Consider the following 24,876-nt stretch of genomic DNA (forward strand, 5'->3'; position numbering starts at 1 on the left):
GCTCATGCCATTATCCTTCAGAGATGACATAATGAATGTCTAGAATTAAAGAGTGATAATGGAGATGGAGAAGAAATGACAGATATGAGAGACATTGAAGAGGTAAAACCAGCAAGACTCAGCAACTGGTTGATTGGCTATGAAGAAGGAATGGAGAATGATTTCCTTGTTTGGAGGTTGAGTGTGGATAACAATGCCTTTCTGTGCCTCTCTGTAAAGGCATTGATCATGCACTGCCTTCTATTATATTACTGTTAACATACTGAATTTCTGCTTGAAGACTGTTTTATTTATTTTTATTTTTATTTATTTTTTATATTCTCAATAGCAGTCAGTTTAGTGATGTCCAGTGAAGAAGTACTCAGGAAATATATGTTCCAAAAAAGTTAAAGGTTCTACAGAGGGTGTAGTAAAATTTCTACTACATTCGGGAATGATTACCTTTTGTCTACCATTTCCAAACTTCCTGATAGTTTTTTCCTCACAGTTATTTCCAATACATGTGAAGGAATGGTAGGGATCCGAGGACCTCTCCTAGAGAGTGAAAAGAGGAGCCATGTGGCCACACTCTAAATAGTGGAGGGGGAAAGGTTGGGCAGTCAGAGTGTGGGAGGCTCTGCTAGGGATTCAGCAAGAGCAGGTTCTCACTGATTTGTTTCACATTTTGCGTTTACTGATTTCATTTGGAAAATTCTCCTGAAGCAGGTAGGGAATGAAGCCCTCTGACAATGAGAAAAATGTTTCACAAAACAGTTACAGAGATTTAGAGGGACACTTTTTTGGTAGCTGTGTTATATATCCTGAAAACCATATAGCAATACGCTAAATTAGCACATTTCATGCTGTTGGGAAAATAGAATAGTTTGGTCAGGGCCCTTGACTCAGTCCCTTTGGGTGTGGTTCAGCATCCTTTGTAAGCAGACTGTGTGTGTGTGTGGAGTTAGTGGGCATGGGCGCCAATGTATCTTTTTAGTTTTGTTGCTATTCGTGTGTGTGTGTGAGAGAGAGAGAGAGAGAGAGAGAGAGAGAGAGAAAGAGAGAGAGAGAGAGAGAAGAGTAGTTTGGTGAAGCAGACAGGCGGTAGGCGGGCATCAGCCTTGGGCATCCGCCTGGCACAGTCATGCTTTCCAACCTGCAGCTTCCAAGGACCTTTTGGCCAGTTACCTACCTCACAGACCTGCGTGAAGGGGTCTGGTGACCCAGTCAGTAGAATGAACTTGAGGAGTCTGGGAGCTCCAGACCCAGCCTTAACTCAACAATCGGCTAAGTCGGTGCAGGATTACCAGCAGGTAAAAGAGCCCACAAGTGGTGTGGTTGCTTAGCTGGAGCACCACAACTGGTGTAGTCATGGTCGAGTAGTTTTACATGTGCATTTCCTCAAAAAGACATGGTTCTCTGATGGTCAAGTGTGCATGACAGCATAGAAAGGTGGCATGGTGTGTTGGAAAGGTCCATGGTTCTAGAGCCAGAAAGACATTTGGCTTTTTGTTTTTCATTTTGCAGTTTTCTCCCTGTGGCCATTTTTAATTTCCATTTTAATTAGTCATTTTAATTGAGTGAATTTGAGAAAGATGTCTGACCTCTCCGAGGAATAGTACTATTTATTGTTCCTTCAAAATGCTAATTTTGATGATAGTTAATATTTTCTGGGCAATGTAATATTAAATTCTGAGCAACATAATAAATTAAAACTGCTGTGTTTTAATTTATTAACTTATCCTAATTACAAACTCTTGAGATTGATAGTATCATTTAACGGAGAAGTAAATTGAGACTCCAAAGAATTGAATAACTTTGCTAGATAACACAAGTAAGTGTCAAGGAGAGTTATTTACCCTGGCACTCTGGCCCTACAACTCACAATCTGAACCATTCTATACCTTGTAGGATAATAATGAGGATAAATAAAAATTTATGTAAAATCTTAGAAAATAATATTGGACAAATGTTTGGCTCAATGTAATTATTAGTAATTAATATGAAAATTGGACAGATAGGCTATTGCAGGGAGAACTGTGGATCTCAATATAACATTATTTTTTTAAAGGAAAAAAATACTTGTGAAGCTCAAATAATTGACTGGCTCATGAACTTTTGGAATATATTTGTGTATAAATTAGAGATCTCCATTACCCAAAGTGGAGAGAAAGCTTTTCTACACAGGTATTGCAACTGTGTTTAGGGCTTCAGTCCCTCTCCCCTGTTTCATATACATTTTTGAGATTATTGCCAGCTTTCTTGTGGAAAGAGGAAAACAGGCAAAAATGTAAACTATTGCTGATCTTCACAAAGCTTTGTGAAGAAAAATAGGCTAATCTTTTGGAGTATCTTGAGTTCTTTATTTGTCAGATAATTTCAAATAAGAAACATTGTCAAAAATTAGCTTGTAAATGCATACCCTCCAGAAATCATTCTACTAGCTATACAGATATTAATTCTACCCCAAAATAATATTTAAAATAAAGTTGAGCCTCAAAGCCAGAAATAATATGAAGGCCTTGAAGATACAATAGAGCTATGACATGGAGAATGATATAAGAGTGACTTCTTTAGGTAAGGTGGACAGGGATATCCTCTTGAGTAGACAGTAGTGAGATCTGAATCACTAGAAGGAGGCAACTTTGGGAAGATCTAGGTCAATCTTGGCAATCGTGTTCCACAATTTTGGTGTGTTCGACAGATCTGAAGAGACCTTTTAAATAAGTGTTTCTGGAAGGACTTTTTTTATTCCTCAGAATTTTCATTTTAAAAACGCAACTCCCATATTTCTTATGTGCATTAAAATTTGAAAACCACAGCCATATTCAAGGAAGAGTGTAGGAGACCAAGCCCCTCAGCTGAGCGTATTCTCATCCTCCGTGGACTGGAGAGCCTGGGCGCATGCACTTCCATCCAAAATTTCGGAAGGTTACTCAAGTTTTATTTGCAGTTTTTCATATACTTAATGGGGAAAATAATAGGACCTAATTGATAGCACTGTTGTGGAGAATAAATGAGACAATGCTTGTAAACTGTTAGAAAATTTGTAGGTGTTTGGTGTAATTCTCAGTAGGAATTAGTATGAGTAGTAAATTAAAATATGCAGACTGGATAAAGTTAAGGAAATCTCTTTTTTCTCTGTCTCTCACCATTCACTTTTGTTCTGAAACTTAAGATCTATTTTTGCTAGAATTTTGAGATGCCGTAAGTGTTTTTATTGGTGTACTGACTGCACTTCAGTATATATTAGCTGTTAATTCGGTAGATTTTGTTTAGCAGGATCAACTCAGAAAACAACTGTAGAGTAATAACCCAATGCTATGACAGTGCACAAATATTCTGTTTAAAGTTGAAACTTATCTTGGCATAGAGACCACTACTTTTGAGTGACAGCTATTATGCTTCAGGGTTTCACACTTATTTTCTTATTCATTTTAGCACAATAGTTCCATGAGATAGGTATGATATTTTTATCATTCAGGTGGGAAGCTTAGGCACTAATAATTTAAGTAACTTGCCTAAAGCCACATAGCTAGTCAGATGCGGTGCCAAGATTTGAGAGGAGATCTGTCTTCAAAAGCCAGACTTTGTTCCAGGAAAATGCATTAGTTAAAAGAGAGTTCTATTTTAATCATTTAAAAATATGTTTTAGGTTATAGTGATTTGATTTTGAACTTGAATTGTACTAACTTGAATTAATTTTTCACTTGGATGTTAAAATACAATATTTGTTATTCTTACATTCATTATTTATAAAGTAACAAAGCTTATAAAGTTTTAAAATTAGTGAAGTACAATTTGACAACCTTTGAGTCTCTTTGATGAAGACAAACCAGAGGCAAAAGCCTGTTTATCCAGTCTTCTAGTTGTAGGACATAATGTGGCTTGTTTCACTTAAATTGTATAGCAGAAGATTTTCAAATGACACCATCCCAACTATCTATATCTGCCATTTTGCCTTTTTAAAAAAAAGGTAATAAATGGCAATAAATCAGTGGAATGAAACTTACGTCCACATTAAAAAGGTGACTGTGAGCTGTTAAAACTCAGGTCAAATTTTTGGTTTCTAATAGCTTGTCACTTCCTCTTTTACATGTGCCTTATTTCCTCCAAAATATTTTTACTTGTACACTGAAAATTAGAGTCATGGTTAATGTTTACCTCATGAAAGCAATAGCATTTGGTAAAATAAACAAACTTTGAGTCCCATATTCAGCTATTCTCCTTGAAGTGCATGCAAGGATGATAAATATTATGCTTCCAGAGCAAAACATAAAAATGCAACACTGATCTTCTCTTTTGAAAGATTGAGTGATGCCATCTCAAAATACCATCACATGAAATTTGGAAACAAATGGTTTCCCAGTCTAGCATGAAGAAAAGAGGAATGTCTTGCATATACATTGAAAAGCCATTGTATATACGATGCGTCTTGGGCTTTCAAAGCTGCAGGAAACAGGGTTGGATCCTTTGTGCTTCTCTTGAAAAGAATCAAAGGATAGCTCCATTACTATGTAAAAGCACACTCCCAAGGACTGTTTAAATCTCCTCTTCAGCACTGAGCATTGCAGAGTCACTGACCCTGAATTTTAGACAGTGTCGAGGGAGAGAGATACAAAAAAAAAAGGAGAAAGGGGGCTTCTGCACTGAATGACTGACAAATGTGCTTAAAGTGAAATGAACATGTCTCCACTGTCCTCTTCTGTTCTCCACACTTGTTTCTTGTTTTGAAGCCAAATGCAGTAACTTGGCTACACAATGAGTTACACTGAATTAAATAATATTTAGATAAAATAGCTGTCTCTTTAGGAAAATGTTGCTATGTCTCTTTGTTCATAAAGTCTGGTTCCTTAAATTGAGATTTCTTGGTGTACAGTTTATTATATTTCCTGTGCTCTAATCAAAATGGGTTTAAGAATGTATCAGGTAAAAGCATAGTTCAAGAATTTTGACTGGTGCAGGGAACTGGGTTATTAAATTCCAAATAGTCTGTCTTACTGATAGTTGTGGGTGGTCTTCCATCATTCAGAAGGAATTTAGAAATAGAGAATTTTTGGCAATATCTAGCTGTTTTCCAGTTAGTAATTGATATTCTTTCTTTATCTGGCTTAATAGTTTGTTAGGTGCAATGCAACCAGACTCCTGTATGAGAATATATGTAAATCACATTCTGTAAGGAAAATTTGCACTACCTGATTCTTGATCAAACAGTAATTATAATTCTCTAAAGTGACAGAACATTGAAATGAGAACTCAGAATTATTAGACTTATTTCTAATTGAATACCTCATGAAGAAAACTGTTAGTAAGTTGAATTTTTCCAGAACTTTTTAAATGTATATTTATTTCTATGCAGACATATAATAGTTTAAGTATACAAAATATTTTTATTCTATTTTATTCGCTTAGTATTTTATCATTAAATAATCTCACTCTCACGAGCTCTTCATTAGCAGATTTATCTTTCTAACGAACTTGTATGTTGTAGTCATGTCATGTGCTTTCTCAGATTTTTTTCATTGGCATCTCAAGGAACTTGGGAAAAATTCAACTACTTTGGTTTGACATTCAAGGAGTTTGCATGTTGTTTCTGTGACATTCAAACAGTTTGCATTTTTGTATGTTGTTGGGTTCCTTGCTTCTGCTTGGAAAATTCCACCCAAAATCCTCTTTATCAATTCCTAAAACTTTTAATCATCCTTTGAATCTCCCACCTTAGGGTTTCTACACACCTTCTTTCCATTCCCTGGAAAGTGCTTATCTCTTTATCAGTTTATATGTATCCCTCACGTCACAGTTTACATGACACATTCCCACAACAGCTTTTTCTGACCCCTGATACCTTTAATTATACTTGTGCATTCATTACTGTGATAATTAGTTTATTACCGAGTGACTTAACTAGTATGTGTTTAATGAAGAAATAAGGTTAAGAACTTCCTTCTAGGATTTCCCTGGTATTTCCGTGGAAGACTTCATCCTCCTTCTTTAGTGCTCCCTGAATTTCCTGAGTCTTCCTGCACAGCAGGCGTCTGTGTTCCTCCACTCTACACAATCTTCTTGGAGGGCAGAGACCAAGATTTTTCATCTTCTTACCTAGTCTCTGGCTTATATACCACCTATTGAATGATAGAATAAATATAAGCCTCAGGAATATTTTTATTTGTGTAGAGCTTGCTGCATTATATGAAACACAAGCTTTATGTCATAGAGAACCTTGGCATACTGGCTCAGGGAACTTGATGGGGGTGAGATAGGACATAGGAGCTCAGTGAGCATGTGGGATCTCCTACTGTTCTTGCTGTGATTAAGTATGCTGAACAGAAATTCCCACTGGAAGGCCATGATATATCCAATGGAGTTTTATTGAAAACATGGAAAACAAATAAATAATACCAGTTTGTGATAGACAAGTTTTAAAATTTTTCTGTAAGAATCTTCCTGTTTGATGGTTCCAGTGTGGTCACTTCAGGGGGTGGCCCTGGGGAGTGGAATTCATGGCATTTGCTCTGTTGTGGGTTTTGCTGGCATAATACACTATGTCAACTCTTTATTCCTGCCCACTGCACACATGTTGATCAGAACTACTGTCTTCCTGCCTTTAAATCTCTGCCCCACCATCCAAGGGCTTTGGTATCAATGTTTTAAAATATTTCCTCCTAGTCTTATTTTCTGTGAATGACTTTTAACAATTGTTTTTAGACTGAATATAGCCTGCTTTTAAAACTTAGAGTAAGAAAATGTTTTCCATACCTTAAAGTCTCTACGTAAATAATTGTAATGACAACATAATATTTAGTACAGGAACACTCATTTATACTAATCTCCAATTATTATTATAACCCTCCCTTTTTGCCTTTCTATTGTTGTGTTTCTACTTTTGTTTTACTAACCACCTTTGACCCACTGTTCTTGAATACCTTGCCCCAAAGCAGCTTTTTCAAGTGTCAAGAGTTCTAGAAAGTAGGTGTCAGATGAAGTATTTCCTCCTTCACAAGTTTATCTCCCTTATTTACATCTCAAGTGAGCACTCTGAAACTGACTCCTTCCTGACAGCTGTGAACACCATTGATACTGAGATCTCAGCTCATCCTTGTTGTCCTCCTATAGTTCAGCAATAGGTTCAGATTTGATTCTGCTTCCCAGAAGTTACTTCCTGCAACTTGAGTCTCTCAAGACATCTGAGATATTCCCTAATTGTGTATTCCTCATACCCTGAGATAGAATCCTGCCACCACTTCCCGGACAAAGAGTCAAAGATTGGCCCCTAAAGTATTTGAAATCTTTCATGTCTCTCAAGTGAGCTTAGATGAAGGGAAATCAAAATTTAGAATTCTCCATTTAATTGAACCATACAACACAAATGGAATATATTTTTGGTAGGGGAACAAAAAATCTTTTTCTTTGGTTTAGCTTCATTTTTCTAGAAAATACACAGTTGTTATTACTGTGGCTATCTAAGATAGGTTTTTTTTAAACATACCCTTTTTTCCTACCAGATTTATAGTAAAATGAAGGATTACATTAGTTTCATAGATATTCTACAACAATAAATAATACTTGCAAACAGTGAAAAAGAAGTTATTTTCATGGACATTTTTATTGCTGTAGGGAACATTACAGATCATTTTAGTTACTAAATAATCTCATTTACCTTTTATTTTGTAGATGCAAGACCAAAGGCACAGGAGAAGAGTCAGCTAATTCCAAAGCTGTGCCTTCCCCAACCCACTTTTTAATAGTGATAAATCATTTTGTGAAAACACTAATTTTCTGAAATTTGAAGGTGTTTTTTTTTCCTCATTTTATTGGTTTATGCTCATATTTTTAATTCACCAAGATTAAAAGATCATAAAACTCACTAGCAGAAAAAGGTGGAATGTGAAAGAACAAAGAACTATCTCTCATAATCAGAGTCAGTTTCAACTTCAAAACTAAATAGGAGACAAGGTGGGTCCAGCAAGGCATACAGTGTGGTCTCCCACCCTCCAACCCATGATATTTCAGACCATTTCAAATGGTCTTTCAATCTTCCTTCAAGAGAAGAGAAAACCCCCAAGGAAATGAGAAAATACCAGCAGACCTGACACCTGACCTCACGTAAAGGATCAAGGAAGCTTTTAGAAGGCAGCCCTGTTTAAATTATATTGAAACTTTTGCTTGAGTTACGAGGAGGAGTTAGAAAAAGGCAGGAAGAACCTTGTAAGCAAGAGGAATAACATGTACAAAGGCCCTGAGGCAGAAAGGAACAAGGCACGTTTGAGGATGTGAAAAGAAGGCCGTAGAGCAAGAACACAAAGTCAATCGGCCAGTAGTGATGATGGAGATCTCCAGTGAGGTAGTTTTAAACCAAATCATGACAGGCCTTAAAGACCACTTTAAAATTTTGGATTTTGTCCTAAAAGAAATAAAAAGCCATTCAAGACAATTAAGAAGAGAAAGCTTACAAATAGTGACCATATAATTTCACATCCAAAACATGAATCTTTTGAGAGCAGAGGGGGTAACTATTGATAATTACACTGGGAAAATAGGCACAAACTGGGGCTGTCTGGGGCAAACCATGGTGAGAATCGTCCTCCGTCAGGGCTCCTGTATGCTTGCACATCTGCCCTCTGACACGCCACCTGGGGGATACAGTGTGCACTGATGCCTTTCTCTGGCTCACTGAATACAGCTGTTTCCCTCATTCCTTCTTTCATCCATTTGGCATCTTGCTTCCATTTAGGTAATTATACCCATCCATCAAGAAACATAGAAAAGTGGATCCTTTTATCTTCATGAAGCTGTGTCCAATCTCTCTTTCACGCAGTATCTCAATCCTGCAATGGTGGTTTAGTGAGAACAGCATCACTGAGAATTGGATTGTTCTCAAGTTGTTTGGTGTGTGGTCCCCACCCTTCCCCAGCTGGCAAAGAAAATTTGAAAGGCCGAGGCATTTCTTATACTGCATTTGATACTGCACAGGCTCATGTGCAGGGCAAGAACATACTAGAAACCCAACAAATAACTGTTGAAGTTACCTGATTAGAAAAGCGAGAGGACATCTGATTGAGTTCACAGATTGAAAACTGACCTTGCTTTGAATCTTATATCTTACCTCTTTCACTCTTCACTATGTGACCTTGGTTAGATTTCTGAAATTCACTAAATTTTAGTTTCTTTGTGAGTGGGACTCAAATAACATTAGGACTTAATGCAAAGGCTTTGAATGAAAATTAAATAAGTTTATAAAGCACCAAGAACGGTTAGTTGCTGATGAGCTCACAGGTGGTTGCTATCTGGGGCTATTATTTTTTGAGCAAATGTGGTTTTAACAAAACATGTCTTCTGGTCTCCGTCAGCATTAGCAATCCGGAGCTGTAGTTTCAGTTAGCTGGAGTTTCACTGCTCTTTTTTCTTTATTTGTTTTTCCTAAAGGGACAGGTGAAGTTCAGTTTCTAACCCAGTTTCAGAACAGTGAGCTGCAGGATGATGGGTCATTTAAGCACACTCTGTTTAAATTTCTTCTGAGATAAGACATTTAGGAGAGGAAATTATCCTGTCAGTAGCAATATCTCTGAAGTTAAAGATATCCTTAGGATTGACTTTGAAATCTGTTGATGTTCATTCTGCCTGAGGCAGAGCTGAGGCTTATGCTGAGGAGAATGTCATGTTGGGCCAGCCCCACATAATAACAGAAAGCAAGGGAAGAGTTGAAATTGCTATAAGGGCATGGTAACTTCATATGTGTGTTCTTGCTTGAGCAAGTGTCTAGTCTGCTGTGATAAGCGCTCAATAAATAGGTTGTGAATAAACTAATAACATCATAAACTTTGAATATAATTTGCAACTACTGCATATGCTTCTAATGTAGAGACTCCTGGGAATTGATTTTCAATCAAGTAATCAAGCTATCCTACCATATAGTTTAAATGGTATATATTATTCATAAAGGCAAACTCTAAATTTTCCGTCCTTTCTATTGAGATCACATTTTTCCACACATGAAGGAGATTTTTAATGACTTAGTCACCTAAGAAATATTAACATCACTGACCAGCTTAACAGAAAATTAAAGTTAGTTCTTATGTGGTCAGGGGTAGAGTGTTACTGGCAAACACAATATATTACTGTATATATTGAACTATGTTTTAATTGCAATAGCAATACATTGACTATACTCAAGTAGACCCAGAAACTTATATTGCTAGGATTTGTATTTTGGGGAATCCTATTGTTCTTCCAGATTTGGTTAAATTTTCAAGGTTCACAGTGGTTTCCATTACAGAGAAAAGTCCATGTGAACATATGAACTTTAGGTAAGCATATCGTGCTGCACATTTTCCCTGAGGGAACATTGCATAGAAGGCATTACAGTAATTTTCCATCATGGAGCACTATAATAATGTGGATTTCAGGATAGAAGCATGCAGTATTTTTTTAATGCTGTTTCCCAGGAGATTTTCCCAGGGACTTGGAGACCTATGCTGCCCTTTGTGGGGCCTCTGCATTTTCTAATACTACATACTCTCAGCCAATGTCCCTTCTCAATCAGTTGAACATGTCCTGAGAAACAGCCCAACTAGCTGTATCACTGATGCTGTAAGAAGGATGACATCATTATTAAGATTTAAAGAAATGTAGGACAGTGCCATTCATTGACTTGTTTAGATGAGAGAGTAGTAATCATTTCCTTCTCTCGCTGTAGCCAGATCATTAAATCAGACATTTTCTATAACCGTGGCCAAATCATTGAATCATTCATTTACTTAAGTTGGCTCTACATTAAACCAATGCGATAGATTCTCAGTTCATTCTTTTTATAAATAAAATTCTCATTGCTTTGAACTTATCCCTTTATTCTTAAAAAAAAAAGTTACTGTTTCTTCCCAAGCCCCAAAGTTGCTGCTAAGATCAATTTAAATAGCATTTTAACCAAATAGCCTAGACTTCTGTCACAGCAAGTGTACTTGTGAAATAAATCTTCCTTGGTTAACAGCTGTCAACTGTCAATGAGCTACAGGTGATTAAATTTGAAGATGCTTTATGACTCAGATAAAAAAAAATCCTTGGAAAAGAAAGGTCTTAAGTTAATGTGGGTATTGCTCCCTCTGGTATGTGAATTAATGCAAGAAGTTGATTATTTTTGAATAGGTAAAGAGGAGAGTGGCCATTGTTTGTTACTTGTAAACAAAATTCTCTTGAAGCTATTTTCCCAGATAAGATCACACTGTTGGTTTTATTTCAATATTGATTAGGAGAAAAAGGAGAAAATAAAAAAAAAGGAAGTATTTTTTAGAAAACACCTAAATTAAATAAACCATACTAGAAAGGGTGAGAAAGTGGTAGTTGGGGTCTGTGAACACTTTAAAGATGTATCAGTTAGTACATGTTTATACAACAGGAAAAGAAAACTTAAATTCAAGGAGCCTAAGCTAATGCAGGGATTTTTTTTTTTTTTTAATCTCATAAAGCAGAAGTCTGGTGGCAGTGGTTCCAAAGTACTTCAGTGAGTCAATGATTTCCTAAGGGACCAAGATTTTTTCTACACTTTTCTTTGTCATTCTCAGCCAGCAACCTTCTTGGTAGATGCAATTGCTACACATATTGTATGCTCACATATCAATGTCCAGAGGCAGAAAAAAAAATCACCTCCTTTTCTGTGCCAGTTTTTAAGACCCACAAAAGCCTCTTTCAGTAGCCCTGCAGAAGGCCCCCTTTAAGTTACTCTGGCCAGAATTGGTTGCATAGCCACATTTAAACCACTCACTGGCTAGGGGAATGGGACAACTGTGGCTGGCATAGAGCTCCGGAAAGAAGGAAGAAAAGATAGTGTCTATTACGGACACAATCAGCAGTGTCTCCTGCTGAAAGGAACTTACCTTGATCCTCTACTGTGTCTGGTGGAACATCCTTTGAGCTGTGTATTATTATTATTACCAATTTACAGATGAGGATATTGAAACTGGGAGAAATGAGGTGGGTTTCCCTCAATAATATACTTAAGATGAAGCTGAGATCTCAGCTCAGACTGTCTGACTCCAATTCAGTGCTCTCTCCACAACGCCAGACTTGTTTACTGCACATCACGAAGCGCCTTCAGTTTTTATTCCAGGGCTCCCTTTTCAAATGTAAGAACCAAGTGTATTTCTGCTCTGCTTTTCACTTCAGATAAACTCTTCCTCTGAGATTGTATGAGGATATTTCAAAAAGTTCATGGAAGGAAAGATTCTTATTGTCTTTTAATTCTATTTGTCCACGAACTTTTCAAAGTACCTTTGTATTTACTCTCAGAGCTTAACGTAATGATCCATGAGAAGAACTGGAAATCTCTACCTGCAGATTTGATATCTCTAATGCCAAATTAGTTACCTAATTTTACATTCTTGTGAGACATTTCTGCTTAGATTTGAATTTAATCTATCAACACCTGAGTAATCTCTCTACCAAAAAAAAAAATCTTCCTTTCAGATCTCCCAAAAGTAGTAAAGGCATGTTCATTTCTCCTGTTGTTAGCTTACAACTTTGGGGGGAATGTGCATCTTCCGCTTACTCCAAGCCAAAACCCATACAAAATCATTCCAAATCCTTTATCTGAACTGTTTCTCATATCACCTCTTCTTTTTCATTTCTTGCATATCAGGTGTTTATCAACATCAGATCTCAACAACCAGAACAATGTCTTTTAGCTTTCTTATCACACTCCAAAATCATCATGCATACTCAAATTATTTTTCTTAAAAATGCCTTATTTTATTATTGTACTGTCCTGCTCAAATAACTTGAGTAGATGCTACATGTGAAAATTTAGTATTGAACATGAATCAGGCAATCTAGTCTTCCATTTTTTTCTTTCTTGTAAAAGAAATTGTTCTTACTTGGCTGGCTAAGATTGATGTCTTGCTCCAAGTTATAATATTGGTAACCCATGTAACACTGTAGTTCAGATAATCTTTTAAGCATTTTGCATATATTACCATTTATACCTCACAAGAACCCAATAATGTAGGTACTGTTATTATCCTGACTTTACAGATGAGAACAATGGAATTTAGAGAGACAATGGCATTTGCCAAGTTCATATAGAGATAAAATGGTAGAGCCAAAATTCAGATTCCAGAGTTGGGCCCCAGAGTCTTTAAACTTAGTCACATTTTACTGCCTTAGTCTACATATTTCACTGGAGAGGTATTTATTCAAAAGCCAATTGTTGAATATCTACTTTTGCAGACCTAGTTGTACCCTACTGTTGATATTTTACAGAAAATTTGCACAATCATAAATCACATTCCTGAGATGGAAAGCAAGCTTTATAAAAATCAAGGCAGTCTGTGTCTTTTCCAACCTTTGAGTAACACTTGCTTTAGTTTTATATTCTTTTCTGTGTTCTCTGCTCTTGGATTTTTTCCCCTGTGTTAGCCCTAACCTCTGGTCTAGCATAGGCTGACCTTTTTCCTGAATCACATCCCTTGCCACTTTTATACTCGCCTCATGAAGGCAGCTGTTCCAGTTTCTGGGCTAATGGCACTACCTGCTAACCTTGCCACTTTTCTTTGCATATACTTTGTAAGGCTCAGTAAGTGGAAGGTCAGCATGCCACACAGTGCTCAGTACCATAAGTTCCCAAAATCTCTCATCTAGTGTCTTGTCAATGATCTGGGTGTCTTTTGTTCTTGTCTCCTGTCATGATTTTACTTTTCAAAATCCTTCTGAAATATTTTTTCTAACTTCTTAATTGTTTCTTTGACAATAAAAAACAAAATCCTGCACTTTGCAGTTATTGTATGGACAGTATATTCAAGACCGTACTTTAAGATCATGTGTCAATAATTTTATGGACCTAGCTCCCTAAATTAAAAAAAAAAAAGAAACAGTAGGAAACAGCTATCCATTTTACCTAAAACCATATGTAATCCATGTCTCGGTTATAATTAATGTTCTAAACTTAATAACACTGATACTAATAGTAACAGTAATAATAATTGGAATTCATTGAGTATAGTTTGCCCTCCATATCTGTGGGATTCAACCAACTACAGATCGAAAATATTGGGGAAAAAAACAAACAATAAAAAATAACAATACAACAATAACAATGATACAAACTTTAAAATGCCCTGTAACAACTATTTACATAACATTTACATTGTTTTAGGTATTATAAATAATCTAGAGATGATTTAAAGTATATGGCAGAATATATGTAGGTTATATGCAAATACTATGTCATAGAAGGGACTTGGGCATCCTCAGATTTTGGTATTCATGGGGGTCATGGAACCGATTCTCCACAGCTACCCTGGGAAGATTGTACTTTCTCTGTCACTTATTTTAAATATTTACATGTATTAAGTCAACTGATTTCCATGGGAACTGTTGCTTTTTACAAATGAGGAAATTGAGGCACAGATAGGTTAAATAACTTGCTCAATATTACAGGAAGTTTGGCACCTGAGCCTGGCTTAATAATCACTATGCTACTTCCATGGCATTTTCAGACTGTTATCTAAAACTATTTGAAGGATATTATGGCAACATTCTGAACTGGCGTGCCCAGAAAACAGGTCAAATTTCTACTCAATCTTCTCATACGGAATACAGATCAAGTGCTCCCAGAACATAGTTCATGGCGTTTTATAAGAATTCTCATCACTTGTTATTTTGGCTTAAATCAAACCACAGTTATATCAGAATTTCTAGAAATGTATTTTTGATTCAATCCCTAAAAATTTAAAAATGATCCATCATGGAAGCAATAATCCCAGAAAGCAGTCTCTTTTATAGAGTTTGTTGCTCTCTTAAGATCATAATCAAAAGAACAAAGAAATCTTGAACTGTTTATAGAAGAATCTTAAATTGTGCAAAAAAGCATTTTGTCTAGAGAGAAAATTGAATCTGCTATAATGGTTATTGATCGTTTTTATTGTCATGATTCATTCATTGTCTTCAAAGATCAGCTAGCTACACAGACGTATATTCAATGTAAAAGAAGTTAAATGAACATGAGTTACTGATCACTGAGATACTGAAAATCTGAAAATTCGGAAATCTAAAAATTTATATTTTTCCCTTTTTTATATGCATAGGCATGCTGTCATTTAAATGACATTGCCTCCTGAATGAAATGTAAAGGAAAAAAGTAGATTTATTTTCAAGTAATTCATTTAAAAAAAACTAATTAGAATTAGGTTGAGAAAGTAAGGCAATATTGAAAGTAGGATATAACAATCTTAAAATGATGAATGTATTGAGTCCAAGAATGAAACATTAATAGAATTTAAGGAGACATTCATACTGCCATCGTTTTTGTCTTCTGTTCGGTCGGCTTGCTTATATATTTCTTTTGGTTTATTTATTTTAATTAGTTTTGAGCTGATGACATCCAGTAATAAAACAGAGTTGAGATTATTGCAAATGTGAATAATTTTCTAATCACGTAGTTTGACCATAAACTTTAACATTACACTTAACTGATTTGTTTTACTTCAGCATAAAAGCACTAAATAAAAATACCCACTAACATAACTCTATTTTAAAATTAGTTCATTACTGTAGGAGGAAAATGTATTTTGACCTTGTTTATAAATATTCCTGTAAGACTTTTCATTACAATAATAGAAATATAGAATCAAGTTACTGTATTTTTACCTGTGTTGTTCACTATTTCAGAGCTTCAAGAAACCAAGACCTCTGAACACTTCAGCCTATCCCACCACCCTTTAGACTACAGGATATTATTAATGGATGAAGATCAGGACCGGATATATGTGGGCAGCAAAGATCACATTCTTTCCTTGAATATTAACAACATAAGTCAAGAACCTTTGAGCGTAAGTTTATCATTTTCATGAAGGTGATGTTGACCTTCTAGGTGCCTTTTTCTTTAAAATAATTCAGATACAATGAAAAGCAAGGTGCATTTCATTAGAACAATGGAAAATACTGACAACATGTCAATAAATACTTAGAAGTTGTCACTTATTTCATGGGCTGAAAATATATTGTTCGGTTCTCCCTGTCTAGTTTAATAGTTTTTAACAATACAAAATCTGAAGCTAAATGAAAAAATGCTTCCTGTGTATACACATACAGACCTTTTTTTGCTTTGTTTTCCCTAATAAGAGGAACATCGAGTATAGCATGAAAAAATGGTCTGATTAAAGGAAGACCTGCCTTGTCATCTGTATGTAATCTACGGAGGGCTTGAAAGGAACACAGCTATTAAATGCACTGTTATTTGAATAAATATGTCCTGTATGTATCATTCTGTTTCACAAAAAGAAATAAAGTTGAGCTTCATTAGAGTAAATAAATAAAAATAATTATAAATTTGTTACAGCAAGGAGACTTCTGCATTTACTATGAAACATGGGCAATGGGCTGACAACTAAAAAAGTGATCATTACTACCAGACCTGAGCCAAGGCTGCAATGACTTAGAATGTTAGCATAATACTTCAGAGAGGAAATCTCTTGGATTTCTTCCATGCTATCTTAGCTGTTGAAATATCTGGGGACCCATTTTAAGTAAGTCTACCAGTCCAACTGTGTGGTTTACCAAAAATAATAGTCAACTGAGATAGCAATACAAATATAAATTCAGTGTGAGATAAGCAGTTGGGAAAAGTGTATTATAAGTTAAAAGGTGTGAAATATACATATTGTGCATATTTATATTAATAACAACCTGATTTTAATATATAATCAGTAAATGGGCACATATTATTAAAAGCTTTTGTTCAAGGAAAAATTGATGGAAGAAATAAAAAGATAATTGTTACAATAAAGTAATAGAATCTTTATTAAATTGAGTTCATATAACAAAAGAAGAAATAATTTTGAAGTATAAATATAGAAATACATTAAAGAAATCTGTTAGCAAAAAGTAAATGAAGAGCATTGAGTTGTCCTATAACTGAAATTGTACAACCTTTATTTTCCTTTCTGAGCAGGTTTTCTGGCCAGCATCTACAATCAAAGTTGAAGAGTGCAAAATGGCTGGCAAAGATCCCACAGTGAGTGTTAAAATAAAAAAAATTTTTTTTAAAAAGACAAACTTAAATATTTGGTCTTTGAATCCATGAACTTTGAGTGCAGCCAAGTGTGAGACAAAGGGTGTTGGTGTTTTAAATCCTCCGCTGGACACATGGAAAACAATGTAAATGTAAAAAGATTGGAGTTCTTGCACCATTTGTAACACAGGAATTCCTGACTGGGTAGAAATTTCCTGCCTTGGTTTTATTATCTCACACAGACGATTTTCATGATAGATTTCAGTAATAACCCTGGTTCCAAGTGGATCCAACCTGCAGAATTCTCAGCAGGCTGCTGAAATAATGATAATGCAAATGTCTGGAGCAGCTCCCAGATACCATGTGGGCTTTCCAAGAAAGATTCCCAATGAAAGAGTAGTGGTTAGCCAGCACACTCCAGAGATATGTCACCAGTGATGAACAGTAACTTTCTTAATAAAAAATAACCACAGAAACAACAATCAAGGCAAGTATAAGTATGGATAAATGTTCAGTGTGCAACACTTGTACAAACTGTATTCCTTTAGATGGGATTCAGCATCATCGAGAAATAAATCTACATTGATTTCTACAAGCATATTACTGAAACTTACACATTAAATTATTTTTGGATATTATAAAAGAAATGCATGGGGCACATCTTTAATGTGCACAAATCATGTAATGTTTATAATAGAGCATATATGTCATTTCACGTTTTTGTCTCAAATCATCAAAAACAATGTAATGGAACCAAGTATCAAAAACATCCACTCTTTCAAATACTTTGGTAGAGAGGTTCCTTTACTCATTCAGTAAATACTGATCGATCACCTATTTTGTGTCTAGAGTAATGCTGATTGCAGGAGGCATAATTTGTGCAAAAAGAGACACAGTTCTGACTCTAATCAACTTTATTACCTTGTTGGAAAAGTCAACTTTAATCAAATAAGCATGGAGGTACATGCTAACTCAGGAATGAGATGAATATATGGTTATTGGGAAGAGAAACTAGAAAATGTACACATATACACTGAGCCTTGGTGTAGTGAGTGTTTCATCGATTTGTCAGGCTAGACAAAACTTGGAGAAAAACTAAACCTTGTGAAAGGTAGAAATGAAACTTTTATATTCATGGACTTTTAACAGTACCAGGTGTAAAGCTCCAAAAATGTTCACCTCAAGGCAGGGCCATGGAAGACTGAAGTGTAGGATGAACGAATCTCACTGGAGGGTTTTTGACAAGAGAGTAGCTCAGCTCTGGGTCTCATGGTTCAATTTTACAATTCATCCAAAGAAAGGAATTTAAAAATTGGCAGCAAAAACTTGTAGGGGCATATTTGCTTTCCAAGGGATTTGCTGAACCATAATCTAGAGGGAAAAATCCAGAAAAATGTGAAAGAAACATTCCAAAGAGTACATTGCAATGACCTTCCAGAGAACCAATAGTAGAATTATGTTGTGGAGAATGATGCCTTGGTCCCTGAAGCGATTATTTCAATAATTGTGCATGAATTAAACTATTTTCTTTTATTCCCTAATATATTTTCCCTATTGATGTGTATCTGATCATGTCTTGCCTTTTGCCACAATAATATCCTGTGGCTATAATTACTAAATTTGTCTTTTGTTCAAAAAGATTTGCATTTTCCATTCATAAAAACTGCCACAGGTAGAATATGTAGAATTTAGATACCTTTGTACATTCTATTTCCAAAAATTGCTCTTGACTTTCTGAAGAATCTTAGCCAATTCATTTCATTTCTTGCTCTCTTTGGCAAAATAGAAACCGTTCCTCTGGTGTTTACATTCAGATAATTAAAAGTCATTACGTAGAATCTTCAACGCATTTTTCCCATAGTTTCTTCATGCTATAATATCATTAATGGATAAATTTAAATTCCGCTATATGGCAATTCCTATACACAAGGGAAATAACTAGGGGACGGCTCGGCTTTAGATATTTTTAGTACCTTCCAAGACAGGTTTTGTTTGTCCATACAACATTGTTGAGTCCTGGGAAATAATAATACAACTAATTCTTTCAAATACATGTTCTGTTTATACAAGAAAAGAGAATGTCTGACAAATCCATCTCATTTTATACATGCAAGGCACTTAAGGAGAAGTGCTCTTTAATTAGGCCACAGGAAAAAGGCCCATAGTAGAAAAAATAATGTGAAATAGATCTTTGGAAGTTCTACAGAACAACCCTTTTATATTACACTTCTTAATGAAACCAAATATTTAAGCATTTCTTAACATTTTTAGAATAAATGTTATCTAATAACTTAATATTTAATTTTCTTAAAAACACAGGAATTTAATATTTTAATTTACACATATCAGTAATTGTGAAAAACTAGAGGTGAATAAGGTAGAATTCCTACATTTAAGAGTATTTACAATATGCTAGAGGTTATGAGACATATATATATGTATGTATGCAATAATTATCAAATAATAATGATACCCAACATTTAATGGAATAGGCTAGACACTGTTTTAAGTGTTTTATTTTAATGTTCATGACAATGTTACAAGGTGCACAATATTTTCACCACCCACATTTTTAAGATGAAGAAATTGAACCACCAGGAGAGTGAGGAATTTACTCAAAGCTTAACTCTCTGTCTTACTCGGGCACATACAGCTCTAGATCCTACACCCTTAACTGCAACAACATACCACCTCTCCAGGGAGAAAATGGTAAATGTTAAAGATACACACAGAAGACAACAAGAACACAGTACAGCTGGGATAATTAGGAAAGGTTTGATAGATTTGGTGGCAATCATGTTAGATCTTCAGTTAACCTTTCTCTTTATTTTGTTTCAGTGATACTGAAATTCAAATAAGCCTCTCCCTCTTTCAGCCTCTGGTACATGCTACATGTGATTCTTTTCTCCTTCAATTATCTTCCCATCTTTTTAGCCTGGGAAATGTCTGCTCATCCTTTCAGGTCACAGTGCACAAGTCACTTCCCTGGAGAGCTTTTTCTCCTCACCCAGGACTGGGCTAGAGGTCCCTCCTCCTTGCATGTGCACCTGAAACACTCTAGCACGTATTTCACCTCATTTTTAATTCTAAGTCTCCCCTCACTGATCAGAAATACTGTGTGGTAAATGTCATGACTTCCAGCACCCAGGTTTGTGTCTAGACACTTCCTAAAATTTAAACAAGATCTGAATAAATGGAAATGGAAGCAAGCAAGCATGGGAATCTGTTCCAAGTGATTACCTGGAGTTCAGGGTGGGACACAGTAAATGATGAATTTATTAATGCTTTTAGATTAATGACATTTGCAGTAAATTCATTATGCACATATTTTAGAGGTAATTTTTGGTAAGTAAAATTTTCCGCTTTTAGATATTTATGTATTAATCATCTACTAAACAAAACATAAAGTGGTGACAATTAAAATCTGTACTATTGTAACAGTTGAGAGAAAAAATAAAACAGAATCAAACATCTCTTAATCCTTTAGATTTTTTAGTTATATCAAACTTTAACTGAGGTTATTAAAAGACATAACAGTTATTTATAAGAAGAAAATTAAATATCACTTAAAATTTGATCCCAGGTAATATCATAATCTTATAGTAGACTAATGTTTACAAAGAAAATAAATTATCATGGTGGGAATATGCCTTAATTTTTCTGCCTTAGATAAACCTACTTTCCATTTCTCTTTCTACCTCTAAGTACTGACATTTTTACATGCTCCATTTATTCCTAGATTTTAATACTTTATTCATGTTCTAGATGAATTAAGCTTAAATAATAGCATATGCTGCCAAACATATCCAATGAGATAGGGCTTAATGAATGCGATAAGTGAATATTGTAGGATATTTTTGAAATATTAAGCAAGGTTATAAGAAGGTAATTCAAACAGTTTGTGGAAAATAGAATTAAAAGATAATATGAATCTTTCCAGGAACTTTTGAAAATGCTCTTTTATATATTTAGACATATATTCATTTCATGCACACAATATTGAACTTTATTAATTATAGAATATCAGTTTCCCTATTTCGGTGACAAGATGATCCTAAACTACTAGAAATTACATTTTCTTTAGGAATAACTTCATCAGAATAACATGATTTATACCCCACACCCAAGAGAGATAGACCAAGAAGAAAAAATGAGAATTTCTTTTTTAATTTGTATAGTATAGACCAATATTTTTAAGGCCTATTCACATGTGCTCCAGGATATATATTTTTTTAAAAATCAATTTTCATATTATAAAAGTAATATATACTCAATACTGAAATCTTTGAAGGCCTAGAAAAGCACATAGAATGCAACAGAAAGTAAACCATCTCTTACTAGGTCTTTAACATTGGAAATTAACCTCTTTGTGTCTTGGGTTCCTTATCTGTGAATGCTAATACATAGTATCTACCTTATTGGGTTGTTAAGAGGATTAATGAGTTTATATTTGCAGAGAGCTTAGAGCAGTACATAGCACACAGTAAATGCACACTGTTAAAGTGAATTGCACTACTGAACATAATTAGTCTTAACAATTTAGGGTATATTCTCCTAGCAGTTTATTATATAAACATGTATGTGTATATAAAATAAAATGGTATTGTATTCAGCATAATGTTAACAGCCTTATTTTTTATTAGAATTGTGCTAGGAAATAGCTTTAAAAGAGAATTAAACAATGCAAAGAAAGCATCCATGGTATTTTCACTGCAGTGTCTAAGACTTCAGTCTTTCTCCAAACCTTTTATTGATTTCTACTATAGTCCAAAATGCCCTGTCCACTTTACAGGGTTTGTATGGACAATGTAAGTCAAAAATGCAAATGAAAGAATCTAATATCTATCAATTGTATGTGCTTATTATGTACCAGATATTATTCCAACTTCTTAATATATTGCTCACAACAAATATTATCATTGCCATTTTACAGATACAGAGACTGAAGCACAGAGAGACTAAAGTAACTGTCTTAAATTCTAACAGCTGATAAAAGGTGACTCAAGGGTTTGAACCCAGATCATCTGGCTTTGAGATCTGCATGCTTAAATCTCCCCTCTGCTCTCTGCAATGCTCTCTACTGCCCATCTGAAGACTATGACATGATGACAGACCAACTCTAATTACCTCTATCATTTCATTGCACAGTAATCCCCTAACCCCTCCAGGCACTATTCCTCATGTAAATCCTGCACTCTCATGCCTCTGTTTTGTTCATGCTCTTTTCTGTTGAAATGTTCTTTCCTTATGCTTTTGCCTGTCAAAATTTCCAGCTTATTGTGCAAGACCCAGCTCAAGTGACACCTCCACTCAAACCTTTGCACTCAGTTCACTTGATCTTAGCCAAAAGGCCAAGAAGTGATTGCACCTAGTTCAGCATTACTTATTCTCTCTTCTTTCCTTCTAGAGCACATTTTAAAAATACAGCCCCTATCATAGCATTTACTTCAGCCTGATATATTATGCCCTCCTTTCTATGAAAGCAGTAATTGAGTCTGTTTGTTCAGTTTTGCTAGCACCATGTACAGTGCCTTGCATAGGATGAGTTCAGTAAATATTTTCTGGATGGAATTGACACTACTGCAATGGTCTAGGTCAGAAATAATGTGGACAGAAACTAAGGCAGCACACAGTGGCAATGCAAAGTATCTAGATAATGATTTCCAATAATTAACTCAACTTTGTTTTTACTTTTGTGTTCTTGTGAGGAGGAGGGAGGAGGACACACAGAGTGTCGGATAGTATGGGAATCTGTTCATGGCTAATCAAATCCTATAGAAAAGCTGGGTAGTGGAGGTTGGCCATGGTTCAAGTCCCAGCTCAGTTACTTATTAAACCTAGAGTACTTCATTTTAACTCTCTGGGACTCAATTTCCTCTTTGCTAAAATGGGATAACAATGCTTAAGTTAGAGCATCGCTATGAGAATTTAAGGATTAAGAGCTCTGTAAATATTAATAACTTATAAAACTATAAAAAGTTTCATAAATATTAATAACTGTAAAAAAACCCACTATAGATTCCTGACCTAATGACAAATTATAAAGTGGCTAAAAGTACAGGATTCAATGTTAGAACCATAGGTGTTTAAAATCTGCTTTATAGTTTCTAACTATATGACCTCAGGCAAGTTAATTAAAAAAAACTCAAAGCTTTATTTTTCTAAGAGGGGCTGAGTTGTAAAAAAAAAAAAAAAACTGAATGAATACATGTAATCACCAAAGTAGCATATAGTGAGTGTTAAATAAATGTCTGGTATAAACAAACCTCTTGGTAGGAAAAAATAAATAAATAAATAAATAAATAAATAAATAAATAAATAAATAAATAAATGAATAAATGAATGAATGAATAAAATAATTATTTCATTGTCTAGCACATAATAAACTCAATAAATATTAGCCATAGGAAGCATATAGATAGATATAAACATGTACATGAAATGAGTATATATAGATATAAACATGTACATGAAATGAGTATAATCTGTATTTGAAATATAAAAGAGACGTTAATGTCTTTTTTCTTTTTACCACTATCAGGAATTCATGAATATAAATTGACTGTCTGAAAAACCCAAGATAAGACAGACATAAGTTGTTATTAATAGAATTGGATTGAATTCATGTCTTACAAGAAAATACTATATACAGATTCCCAGAATGACTAAACTTGAATGTGAAAAAAAAATAAGCACAAGTCTCATTGCTCACGGATTCCCTTCACACAGACATATATATATATATATATATATATAACACACCATATATATACACACCAATATATATATACACACCATACTTATGCTTTTTATCCAGAGAAACATGTTATCATCTGTAGTTATATTATATCATTAATTTCCAGGTACCTCTATAAACAGGTGTCAAGATACAATGACACTTTATATATAACATAAATCCTTAATGTCTTAAAATAAAAATAAAGTGTATAGTTTGGTCTGTAATGATTAATTTCTTTGACAGAAGAGCTAATGATTGATTATTTGATAATAAAAATCTATAATAGAAACATCTGTGTAAAATTACTACTTATGAAAAGAAGTATATATTTGCTGGCATGTAATAATGAATATAAAAGGAGAAAATGATGAAAAAATATAAAATAGTATTGACTTTAAATTTATCTTGTATTTTAGCAAAGTTTATTTTATTTTATATTTCAATATAAATAATATATGTGCGTTATAAAAAATTAGGAGCATACATGGTGCCTAGAAGAGGAAAAAAGTAACATATGTTGTCTGACCATCCAGGGAAAAACCGTTAACTTTTGATGTACTTCTTTATAATTTTTTTTTAAAAAGTTCTATCCCTAATTATGAAATTATTTTTAATAATGATCTTCAAGAGAAATTGACTTTATGAAGGGAACCACATTTAATCACAGGCAAGATTAATTTACAGTCAGCAAAGGATAGTGAGCCTAGCAAATGTGGACCATTCAGTGATTAATTTGGTCATAGAGAGCTGCATTTGGTGCTGACCATGTTTATGTACTCCTGCAAGGTCACAGTCAATTTAGAATTACAGTAATTATTTTGTATTTCATTGAGTGAATAAATGACAGCCTTGCCTTTAGTTGAACTGAGAGCAGGTGAAAAAGAAGTTTTGGGGGACAGGAAAGAAGTATTTTAGGAAATCAAGGGCAGGGAAAATGATTACATCATCTTTCATAGAAAGCAACAGCTATGCTGGCATTTTGTTTAAGGTCAGTTCTATTTGCCAATTGTAAAAGGCAACAGTGTTTGCCATTGTGCACTGCTAATAATATGGAACTTGTATGAGCACAATTTTATTCAAAACATGTTTGTACGATGTGTGTGTGTGTATATAAAATGTTTTAAGGAAAATTTGAGAAAAACAACTTATACATCTCAGTGTCTAC

The 24,876-nt window shown here is 34.6% G+C and overlaps 1 protein-coding gene across 1 annotated transcript in view; it reads left to right on the forward strand.

Annotated features, from left to right (window-relative positions):
* The window catches only part of SEMA3C (sema domain, immunoglobulin domain (Ig), short basic domain, secreted, (semaphorin) 3C), a 159,379-nt gene that overhangs the window by 66,549 nt on the left and 67,954 nt on the right, over positions 1 to 24,876 (forward strand). The window contains exons 3-4 of the mRNA XM_008569975.1: positions 15,631 to 15,791; positions 16,913 to 16,975. Coding sequence (XP_008568197.1) covers positions 15,631 to 15,791; positions 16,913 to 16,975 — 224 coding nt within the window. The remainder of the gene's footprint in view (positions 1 to 15,630; positions 15,792 to 16,912; positions 16,976 to 24,876) is intronic.

This window comes from Galeopterus variegatus, unplaced genomic scaffold (genome assembly GCF_000696425.1).
Source record: "Galeopterus variegatus unplaced genomic scaffold, G_variegatus-3.0.2 Scaffold30, whole genome shotgun sequence".
NCBI lineage: Eukaryota > Metazoa > Chordata > Mammalia > Dermoptera > Cynocephalidae > Galeopterus > Galeopterus variegatus.